The 12,439-nt window shown below is 39.4% G+C and overlaps 1 protein-coding gene across 1 annotated transcript in view; it reads right to left on the reverse strand.

Moving 5' to 3' along the window:
- Positions 1-471: 471 nt before the first annotated feature.
- Positions 472-12,439, reverse strand: part of ST6GALNAC2 (ST6 N-acetylgalactosaminide alpha-2,6-sialyltransferase 2) — a 103,135-nt gene continuing 91,167 nt past the window's right edge. Inside the window, exons 9-11 of the mRNA XM_089682660.1 lie at positions 10,716-10,799; positions 5,278-5,377; positions 472-5,190 (exon numbers count right to left, since the gene is read on the reverse strand). Of these exons, the coding sequence (XP_089538786.1) occupies positions 5,023-5,190; positions 5,278-5,377; positions 10,716-10,799 (352 nt within the window). The 3' untranslated portion in view covers positions 472-5,022. The remainder of the gene's footprint in view (positions 5,191-5,277; positions 5,378-10,715; positions 10,800-12,439) is intronic.

The following is a 12,439-nucleotide window of genomic DNA, read 5'->3' on the forward strand; positions in this document are numbered from 1 at the left end:
GTAGAACAGTGAACAGCACGGTAGGGACATCACCAAAACCCACTTTGAATCTCCTAAGACTAGCAGTCTGAGGCAGCAGTGTCTTTGATCTCACTCTGCAGATATACAGCTATGAGATTGTAGGCACGGGAGTACATAGACACCCTCAGGTATCACAAAGTGCACTGCACTACAACTAAAACTAAAGGACCAAATAATGCACAAGTGGACATCTCCTTTGCATGCTTTACTTCACTTCCCCTCCCCAAGACTATATACTCACCTTGCACCTACGCTGCCCATAGTCAGAGGTTTTTTCAGATTTTAAAGGTGTACATACATTATTATTTTTATTATAAAAAAAGCTGGTATAAAGACCACTCTTTTAGCCCTTTGGTATCCATCCACAAATTCGTTGTTATATTCTGCATCATCAAAAAGAAATTTTTCCATACAGGCTCATTTGTTCTTTTCGAGAAATCAAACAAACAATTACTTATTTACATATTTATTTAAAAATAGTTTTTTTTCCCTAAAACACTGATGAAGAGGAAACTTAAAAAATACATTATCCCTAAGGTTACCTTTTTATTGCAACAGTAGTTGAAGTGCATCTAAACCCAAAAATATAAATGTAATATAACGCAGCTTATCGGTCCTCAGATGTGGTGTTCAATTAAAATGTTCAGGGTTTTTCCTTGAATTTCACCTGGTGATTCTGCAAACTTCTTGTCCTTTTTGTCACTCACTTCTCCACTGCATCTACGAATGCAGCTGCCACATCTAAGGACTGGTAAACTGCAAGATTCTATATATTTTGTATTTTTTTTTTAGTATTGGATATCCTTTAAAAGGTCATCAGTTTCACATTTACAACTTCAGTAGTGGCAAGTACAAAATAGATAAGGCACACAGAAAGCAGGATCATGGTTTGTTAAATCTCAGTGTAAGAGAAGGAATTTAAAAAAGTTTGCAGCAGTTCATTTAGACTAGTTGTTCAGTTAAAGTACACCTGTCATGAGAGATGTTTATATGCTGCCATTGCAGAGAAGTACTGTTTCACTTTAAGTGTTATGGAGAAGGTTGAAGGTTAAGGGCTCATGTACACGGGGCGTTTGGAAAACTCTTCTGAATGATGGAAACTGACTGCTGAAAAACGTAGGTTAAAAAAGGTTTCATTTAGCCACGTTTGCATACCGCGTTTATGTGCGTTTGCGTTTAGAAGCGTTTTTAAAAGATAACCTCAGGAGAAGGGGCGGACTGACCATTTGGAAACTCGGGCACTGCCCGTGGGCCTGGGGTCAGTAGGGGGCCCCATGAGATGCCCCTGGTACCTTTTTCATAGGCTTTTTTGAGTTTGGGCAAGGACACAGGGGCCCCATGATCCCCTATTTCCCGGGGGCCCCATGACTTGTCAGTCCGCCCCTGCTCAGGAGACCTTCCCAAATGCCCAGAATGCACTGAAAAATAGTAAATAATTAACTATTTCAGGAGCTTTGAGAGAAATTGAAAGAGCAGTATGTGTTGAGATTACCTATCTTTTCTGGTTGTACTCACTATGGATTCACTATGGATCCCATCATGAGCATAATGCAGCATGTTCTACCATTTTTTTACTTCACGCGAAACCTGGAACTGACTGCGCTGGTGTACTGGGTTGATTTGGGTACCTGGAAAATGCTTTGAATGCATTTCTGATGATGAAAAAAGGCTCTGGACAGCATCTGGACATGGAACAGTTAAAAAACGCTTCTAAACGCGGTTAACCACGTTTACAAGCATTTGGAATGCTGGTAAAATCTACTCCTGAACGCAAGTTTGGTGCGTTCTAAAAAAAGGACTGTAAACTCAACTGCCTGTAAACGACTGTAAACGTCTATAGCCTGCATAAGGCCCCATGTACACGGGACACTTCTGTATGATGGAAACTGACTGCTGGAAAATGTAGGTTAAAAAACATCTGTTTAGCCGCGTTTGTATACCTCGTTTTTGCGCGTTTATTAGTGTTTGCATTTTTTAAGGATAGCCTCAGGAGACCTTCCAAAATGCCCAGAATGCACTGAAAAACAGTAAAAAATTAACTATTACAGACATTTTGAGAGAAATAGAGAGCAGAAGCAGAGAGAGCAGTATTTGTTGAGATTAGCTGTCTTTTTTTTTGTGGTGTTAGGATGTGTTCCAGCTCATTTCTGTGCAGAAATTATTGCAGCAGTGTCTGACATATTTTCTTTCATGTGAAACCTCAAAGTATGGTGTACCAGGTCCATTTGAGTACCGGGAAAATGTTTTGCATGGATTTTTCATGATGAAAAAAGGCTCTGGACAGCATCTGGAAATGGAAGAGTTTAAAAAAATTTCCAAACGCAAATGCTTATAAACGTTTGAAACACTTATAAAATCTACTCTTGAACGCAAGTTTGGTGTGTTCAAAAAAACAACTGTAAACTCAACTGTCTGTAAATGTACATGGACACATAGGAAAACATTAGGGAGAGTTCAGGGGCTGCTGAAAAAAATGCAAAAAAGCTCCTGAACGTCAATTTATCAGCTGCAGTGTACATGAGCCCTAATAGAACTCCATTAATGATGTAACATAACATAGTTACTGTGGTTCAGCTTGATAAAACTGATCCTGCACATGCCATAACTGGCTGTTGGGGATCCTGCAATCCACTGTATTAACATTCTATACATCAAGTATGCTGCATGCTCTTCTGGAGGAGTAGAAGCAACTTCCCTCTGCTGCATAAAACATAAAAAAGTTGGGCATTCCTATCCTTTTGCCACATGGGAACTGCCTTGTATTGTTTGTCATTGAATACTAGACGGGCTCTGATTGGCCGAGGTGAAGAGGAGGAACGGATGATGTCATAAAGGAAGTTGCTCCTACTCCTCCGGCAGAAGAGACAGCTTACTAGTGGATTGTGGTAGCCCCAGCAGCCATATAGTTATTGCATGTTCAAGACTAGTTTTTACCAAGTTGCCCACAGAAAGTCATTTATATTACATTATTTTTCTCATTTAATTATTAAATTATGTTTTAGTGTTCAGATGAAGGGAAGGTTAAGCATTCAGATGAGATTACGTTTTCATCAAGGCTGGCATCAGACAGTATGGGGAAACACTTTTTTCTTCTCCTGTTTTCGCACCGGAAAGTCCTTCATCAAGAAACCAACATACCAAAAGAAATCGGTAAAGTAGTACAAATGCTGCCATCTCATTGTGACATGACAGTCCCAAATCCAGACATGAAACGAAGCACCGAAGTGTCGTGAGACATTTCACATAAAAATTCTTTCCATAAACATGACTGACTGTTCCATCTGAATTCTGGGGCCACCCCATGCAACGTCCTTATCTTCAGTAAACAACAGCGATCATCCATGAAAATCCCATTACAGGTGAACAATTTTTCCTTAGAGATCAGATGACTAGGAGTTGGGGGCTTGTAAAACTGTCTGTAAACATACAACTGTTTTTCGGTTAACAGACTGATTGGATAATAATCCTTGCTTATACATGGACAGCCTTAGCCATTCCTGCTCAGTACTTTTTTTCTTAGCCCATTAGTGTTCATGGTAAATTATTGTTTAAATCCAGTAACCAGAGTTGTAGAACACTGACTGGGAGAAAAGGTTGTCAAACAAGAGCCCCTTGTTTTCAACTGATAAAGGAGACACATTTTACGTGCAAAAGTATTTCTCTTGTAACTGTAGCCTGCTTTTCACTCTCCTAGTTTCATGGTTGTTCTTTTCTATTGCTAAATGGGCAATCCAACCCAAAAGTGATATCTATCATATGGCATTTAAATTATCATTAATTTGTCCCCACTGATCCCCTTTCCTCTCCCTAATGCGTGTGTATATATATATATATATATATATATATATATGTGTGTGTATGTGTATGTATATATATATATATATATATATATGTGTATTATTTACAATTTCAGTTCCACTTTAGGCCAGAAATGGAAGCTTTTGGATTAAATTTCTCAATTGCTTATTTTTATAATCTATGAACTCTAGCAATCTCTCAGCAGGATGTGCAGTCCACACATTTCATTGCAGTTTCACACATTTCTGTGAGAAATGGCCAATTTCTCCCATTGTATCCAGCATAATGTGATTTGGTGAAATTAAAATTTCAACAGGGAGAAATAGATCTCTCATAATGACTGCAGGAGGAAGATGATCTTTAAACCCAGATCATGATCTCTCTGTTGGATTCCGTAAGATATGTAAACATCGCATGGATGATTAAAGTGGATTTCTCAGTATCTTTAGCCTACATGAATTAACTGTTGGCATATCACAATAAACATCAACAGGAAATGTTTTAAAAAATCTAACTTTAACAACTAGCTTTGAGCTCCAGACCAGTGACTTTGCCTAGGCTGAAATGATGTCAGCAATCTGCTGCAGGCAGGAGTATGCATTTCCTCAGTCTCTCCTCCAGTGATCAAACATTGTAATTTTGTATCAAGTCATCAAAAGAAAGACTGCAGCAGGGGCTGAATTTTGAAGAAAATAACTGTACAGGCATCAGGATTTACAAGACTGTGTCATCTCTAGGCCAGCTTCTCAGTCTGGGAAAAGAGATGCTGATTTTGGACAATGGCTAAACAAGGATTGCTCCATCCTTCTGGGGAGAAAAGCAGTGAAGGCATTGTCAGAAGTTCTGTTATACCTACACATCTTTTAGCATGAAAAAATATATTTAATGCTAGGTCCTGCCAGCATATGATCAAAACTATATCTTCTGGATGGGCTCTTAAATAATTATACAATGTAATTAATACATTTACCAAGCCAATGAATTTTACTTGGCTTATAGTGCAAGGATGACCTAATTTATGGGCCTGTTCATACAAGTCTTCATAGTCCTAGCAATGGTGAGGCAACTGCAGACCAAGAAGTCTTCTCCTACAGAAGTCTCTGGGTTCATTGTATCTAGTTTTCCCCCATCAAGTCTTTGCCCCATAGGGGTTATCTCAGATGAAGCAGCACAGGCGTTCCATGGGAAAGTACCGGTATCGTTTCATTTATAGTACAGCTTCATTATTCCATATTTATGCAACTTCTGCCACAAGTACATTTCCAAGAGCATGTCATGATTGGCATAGAATTCAAGTTCTTTCCTTGTTTTATCAAAATAATGGTCTGAGTAGTGGTTATAATTCGAGGTGATGAATCCATATGCATCAACCTAAAGAAAAAAAAACAGACATAAGGATCTGGATAGAAGATGTACTGTATCTGATACAAGAACAGCATGCATCGGTCTTCTGTTTACCTGATCACAGGTATGAAGGGCAGTAAGCAGCATCAGTCCCCCAGTGCTTGGCATGTACACGTTAGCATACTGTGTATCCAATATCTCTGATTTTAGAAGTCTGTGAGAGGCACAAACAGAATAAAACTGAAGACATTTACCTTTGTTGCCAGTATTTACAAGAAATAAAACTCAACAGTTAAAAGAAGTAAAACCTCAGGAGATTTGGTTTGGCAAATTGTAGTTCTTTAGTCCTGAAACTTGTAACCAAGCCCATCACACGTGATACATGGAACGTGGCATCGCACCTGAACCCATTCAACTACAGCCGAGTGGAACCAAGCCTGGTGCGGACGGCTGACACATCCCGGAAGCCCTCCTGCCACATCACTACAGGCTTGCATTTCAGACTGGATGACAGTGTCCTCAGACCAGAAGCTTCCGGGCACAGCTGGTATTCTCCAGCTGCATCCCTGCCGACCTCTGCAACCTCCTACGGCTCCCTAGATGGCTTCACCCTATTTTGGATGCCAAGCGGCTTAACCCCTTCCATGCAGTGAGCGCATTTTAACCCTTTTAATATATCTTCTACACTTAGATGCTGGTGCCCTCTTTTGTTTGCTTAATCACTTGTCTACTGGGGCAATTTCATAATTTTTTGCACACATCTTAAAATCTGCATGTTTTGCTATAAATTAATTTAGAGACCATGAGGAATAAAATGGTGACAGCTACAATTTTTTATGTTGCACGATATTTGCTCAGCTATTCATTAAGACCTTCCTGGCTGGCCTATAGCAGAATGACGGCCGGGAGGAACACTTCTTGTTGTGACTGGGCGCCATATGACGTCCTGTCAAAACGAGACGCTCATGCGGCCGCGGGGCCCGTGCAGTGGCACCATCTGTCAACGGCTGTGTCCACGGGATACAGCCAATGACATCACTACACAGGCCCCTTGCCAGTGTCATGTAACTGCCGTGACCAATCACAGCAGATCACATGGCAATTGTATACAAGGGATGGCTTCCTATCATGCCATCCATTGTATACAATTATGTTGTTAGCTGTGACTGGTCAAAGCAGTCACATGATACAGACAGGGCCAATCACAGCCCATCTGTATCATGTGATGAGCTTTGCCCAATCACAGCTAATCACAACATAATCAGTTTCATTCAGTAACAATGATTGCAAATATCAATGAAATACATTGGTATTATCAATCATAATGTGTTACAAAAAAAAAAATACTGATCACTTGCCCAGAGTAGTTCAATGTTACTATGTTAACACTGTATTGCTTTGGTCACAGTGTGTTGAAAAAAAATAGTAGAAAAAAAAGAAAAAAAATTATGTATAAAAATAAAAAAATTGCATTTTTTAAAAAAAAAATTCTATTATTATTTTTTTTTTACATACTGTCACCAGTCAGTGTCTCTGATCACCACCACACCAGTTATATAATAACACTGTACTGGACTGGTGACGATATGTAAAAAAAAAAAAAAAAGAAATTGTGATTTTTTTTTTTTTAACTTCCACATTTTCCAAAAAATTGTAACAAAAAATTACAACCTCCAAAAAACTCACCATGCCTCCTACTAAATACACCTGTCTATTTTCCAAAAATGGGTGATTTGGGGGGTATTTGTATTATCCTGGCGTTTTCGGGCCTCAAGAAATGAGATGGGGCGTCAGTACATCAGGATTGATCAATTGTCAGGTATATATACCTTGGTTTGTGGAATCCTACAGACTAAATAATATAAACTAATTTGGGGTATTTTCATCAAAGAAATGTAGCAGAATACATTTTATTTATGAAGAAATGTTATTTATTTTCAAAATTTTATAACAGAAACAAAGAAAAATGCATTTTTTTTTCAAAAGTTTCAGTTTTTTTTGTTTTATTTAGGCAAAAAATAAAAAACTCGGGTGATTAAATATCACCAAAAGAAAGCTCTATTTGTGTGAAAAAAATTATAAAAATTTCATGGGGGTACAGTATTGCATGACTGCGCAATTGTCATTCAAAGTGCAACAACGCTGAAAGCTGAAAATTGGCCTGGGCAGGAAGAGGGTAAAAGTGCCTGGTATTGAAGTGGTTAAATGCATATTATCAGGGAAAGTGCACTAGAATAAATTTTAGTGAAAGAAACACAATATTTTATAAAGTTTTTTGGGCAAAATAAAAAAGATGGGATTGTGCCCAGTAAATCGATACCAAACATAGAAAGCCTTACAACTGCATGCACTCTTGAAATTCTACATAGGCGATGCTTTAAAAGCCATTGGTGAGTATAATTTTTTAGTTAACAGTGAATTATGCCCCTGGAATTATTGCTTTCACTCCAAAATTTGTGGTGATACCTCAGTTGTATGGCACAATTTATGTTTACAAATACATGCATGCCCTACACTACACATTTGCACTGGGGAATGTATGGGAATGACAGCGGTGCGTCTAAATTTTATTTTTATTATTTATTCTTATCTTTTTTATTATTTGTATTTAATTATAATTTTTAAACAATGTTTAAAATGTGTTCCTTTTATTTAACTTTATTGCTATCACAAGGGGTCTAACAAGACTCCTATGCGATAGCATGTGCAAATCCTTTTTATGGATACATGAAGTATCTATTAGATGGTCAATGTCAATCCTGCCCTCCACTGCAGCTAATCAAGCACATATCATGCTTGATTTGCTGCTTCTCCAGCTACAGTGGTGTGGGGGTCACACATTCAAAGCCTCGTACAAGTGATTGAATGGCTCCAGAGCTGCCTGGGTCTCTTTTACATGAGAGCCCTTTGTCGGCTCTTAAAATCAATACCATTTTCACAACTGCAGTGGCAGCCATGAGTTCGCCTTAACCCAGTGTTTCAACTCCAGTCCTCATGGACCCCCAACAGGTCATGTTTTCAGGATTTCCATTATTTTGCACAGGTGATTTGATCAGTTTCACTGCCTTAGTAATTACCACAGCTGTTTCATCTGAGGGAAATCCTGAAAACATGACCTGTTGGGGGTCCATGAGGACTGGAGTTGAGAAACACTGCCTTAACCCCTTGAATATCAGGACATTTCTACATGTATCTTGGTGGACAAGAGGTTAAAGTAGATCCAATTCAGTTCCTAAATGCTCATCTAACCTTTAACATATTAGTGTAATATTTAAAAGTTATTTTCCACATTTTTAAAGCTGAACTCCAAGCATACAGCAAATATCACAGATAAAGTACATATAAGGGATCAGTTTTACTTGACAAATGAATTGCATTTTTGTCCATCCAGTTCTGAGCTTTACACCACTCTGCCATACAGCAAAGTCCTGTGTGGCAAGCAGGAGACTTGACTCTTCTCTGCTGCTCATAAACATTTACAGCTTTTGTATTCCCCTTTTCTACCCATCCAGCGAATGGACAGTGAAACAGAAACATCGGACTGATGATCTCACTTCTCTGTTATTCTACTCTCCTAACAGCATGTTAATTGTCAGCACAACTGACTGACTACTTGTGCTGCTTCTCCCTCTCCTATTCTGAGCTCTACTGTATAGGAAATTGCAAGAGGCTGATACCATTCAAATTCAGGAATTTACACTGCCTGCATTTAACAAAAATACATGTAATTATATATTAATGAGTTGCACTCAATTCAGCCTTTTGTATGTGTTTGGAGTCCAGCTTTAAAATAATACCTACTGATCTAACAATCTTGCTGTTATAGCTATAGGGTGACAGCTATCTCCGAATTGTGCTCCTGCATTGCCACCCTGTCACACACACTCCTAATGCAGACTGCAAAGGGCTGTGCTGACACACACTGTACAATGCATTAGCAATCTTAAAGCGGTGTTCCACTCACCCTGTCTAAAAATAAAAGTCAGCAGCTACAAAAACTGCAGCTTCTGACTTTTAAAAACCAGCCACTTACCTGTCACTCGATCCCATGGTGTGTCCCGCGCAGCCCGTTTCACCGGCTGTCATCTTCAGTGTGGGCACCCAGCTGTGACAGCTTGCGGCTTCACAGCCGGGTACCCACTGCGCATGTGCATGTAGCGCTGCACTTCATGAATGGTACTGTAGTCTTCTGGTACCTGTCACGCGTCCCAAAAGACTACAGGGAGGGAGGACACCTTCCGCTTCTGATCGCCTAGGCGATCGGACCGGAAGTGGGAGCGGGTACCTGTCAAATTCGGGTACCAGCCCCCCCCCCCCCTGCCGGTGCCAATCCTTAATGGAGAGCAGCCCTTAAAGCGCAGCTTCCACGTTTGGGTGGAGCTTCGCTTTAATGTCACTCAGGTATTGTATAAATCTACTGCAAAAGTTATTTTCATCCACAACCTTTTTAATTAAATGTATGCTGATTTTGTGCATTTTCTCTATTAAATAAATGTGAGGACTCACATTTACTCTTGGCTCTTTCTTCTTATACCCCCTCAAATCGGTCAGCAAAGGTTCAAACAGAAACAGAATATCTGAATGACAACTGTTTATAATTAGAAAATCCAGAGTGCTCTGAGAATCTCACGTTATTTGACTACCCCACAATAAATGTTCCTTTGCAAAAATAGGATTAACGCAATATAGTCTCCCTTTAAATTTTAGTTATAGGAGAAAATGGTTATCTCCTCTGCTGGCTTTTTTATTTCTAATTATTTCCTGTCCCAAAGACATCAATGATAAAGTTGTGTGCTGCACTTCCTTACATATTTTGATTTTATCTGAAATGCCATCACTGTATAAAGCCATGAACAAGCCTAGCTGAATTCCAGACATGACACCATACTGTCAGGTTGCTGCATTGTGAGAGTTCTGTTGAATGGTATGTAGGTAGACAATAGTTCTCTCAGAATCGATTACTGGAAATACCGAAATGTATGTAGCAACCTCTCTAAATAAACATGTGATAGGTTATGAATATACCTCACCTGGTGAACAGACACTCTCTCATTCATTAGCTGCCACCTCCAAATGCTTTCAGACAGAATCAACTTTGTCTAAGAGCACCTTGACAGTTCCGAAGCCTGTGGTGTTCTATTATGCAAATTTCAACTTCAGCTATTTCATAGTGAGGTTGCCCATCATAATGGTGGGCCAATAGGAATACACTATGCACAGAAGAATTGGGCCATATGCCAAATTCTAAGGTGAAGTTAAAATGTCCATAATTTTAGGGGAACTCTGAGAATGGGATAAATCTGCATGCAGGCACCTGGTGATAACTGCTAATGGATATCAATGCCTGTCTTGCAGGTATGAGACTAGTATAGGTTTTCTTTAGGAAAAAGTTTTACTACCACTTTTTTATTACATAAAACAAACTCATCAGTCAATTTAAGATGACAGAAGAGCCAAAGACTAAACAGCACAAGAGCTAGAATGCCTTTGGTACCATTTAAAAAAAAATGTTACACTAAAGAGAATGGAAAGCGAAAAAAGTATTTCCTTACTTGTCTCGGATATACAGCAGAAAGTCAGGGTGCAAGAGTTTGAATTTCTTGGGAGTTGCTTCAGGGCCAAAGAAAAACGAAGGCCTGAAGAGAGGGAGGGAAAAAAATTATTGTTGGTTTTGCCATTTCAAAATATAAAGCTCAAATTTTTTTCCTTATATGTGGATAGAGCGAGGAAGGGTTAAAACTTTGGTCAACAAGGTCTGAATGCTGTCTCTGTCCTTGTTAAATATATTCTTTCGACAAATTTTAAATGCCATCATTGGTGTTCCCATACAAGAGATTACTTTTCTTTTCCTGTTCTGGTTGGTGTGTTTCCTTACGTCACCCGCAAAAATTACATTAAAAAAAACTTTCTGGTGAATTTTAGTGAAATGGTGCTCCATATACAGTCAGGTCCATAAATATTGGGACATCAACACAATTCTAACATTTTTGGCTCTATACACCACCACAATGGATTTGAAATGAAACGAACAAGATGTGCTTTAACTGCAGACTGTCAGCTTTCATTTGAGGGTATTTACATCCAAATCAGGTGAACGGTGTAGGAATTACAACAGTTTGCATATGTGCCTCCCACTTGTTAAGGGACCAAAAGTAATGAGACAAAAAAATTATCATAAATCAAACTTTCACTTTTTAATACTTGGTTGCAAATCCTTTGCAGTCAATTACAGCCTGAAGTCTGGAATGCATAGACATCACCAGACGTTGGGTTTCATCCCTGGTGATGCTCTGCCAGGCCTCTACTGCAACTGTCTTCAGTTCCTGCTTGCTCTTGGGGCATTTTCCCTTCAGTTTTGTCTTCAGCAAGTGAAATGCATGCTCAATGCATGATTCAGGTCAGGTGATTGACTTGGCCATTGCATAACATTCCACTTCTTTCCCTTAAAAAACTCTTTGGTTGCTTTTGTAGTATGCTTTGGGTCATTGTCCTTCTGCACTGTGCACAATGAGTTGTGAAGCATTTGGCTGAATATGAGCAGATAATATTGCCCGAAACACTTCAGAATTCATCCTGCTGCTTTTGTCAGTAGTCACATCATCAATAAATACATGAGAACCAGTTCCATTGGCAGCCATACATGCCCACGCCATTACACTACCACCACCATGCTTCACTGATGAGGTGGTATGCTTAGGATCATGAGCAGTTCCTTTCCTTCTCCATACTGTTCTCTTCCCATAACTCTGGTACAAGTTGATCTTGGTCTCATCTGTCCATAGGATGTTGTTCCAGAACTGTGAAGGCTTTTTTAGATGTCGATTGGCAAACTCTAATCTGGCCTTCCTGTTTTCGAGGCTCACGAATGGTTTACATCTTGTGGTGAACCCTCTGTATTCACTCTGGTGAAGTCTTCTCTTGATTGTTGACTTTGACACACATACACTTACCTCCTGGAGAGTGTTCTTGATCTGGCCAACTATTGTGAAGGGTGTTTTCTTCACCACGAAAGAATTCTTCGGTCATCCACCACAGTTGTTTTCCGTGGTCTTTCGGGTCTTTTGGTGCTGCTGAGCTCACCGGAGCGTTCCTTCTTTTTAAGAATGTTCCAAACAGTTGTTTTGGCCACGCCTAATATTTTTGCTATCTCTCTGATGGGTTTGTTTTGTTTTTTCAGCCTAATGATGGTTTGCTTCACTGATAGTGACAGCTCTTTGGATCTCATCTTGAGAGTTGACAGCAACAGATTCCAAATGCAAATAGCACACTTGAAATG

The sequence above is a fragment of the Staurois parvus genome, unplaced genomic scaffold (assembly GCF_062004578.1).
Source record: "Staurois parvus isolate SC_StPar_1 unplaced genomic scaffold, SC_StPar_1.0 ptg000293l, whole genome shotgun sequence".
Classification (NCBI taxonomy): Eukaryota; Metazoa; Chordata; class Amphibia; order Anura; family Ranidae; genus Staurois; species Staurois parvus.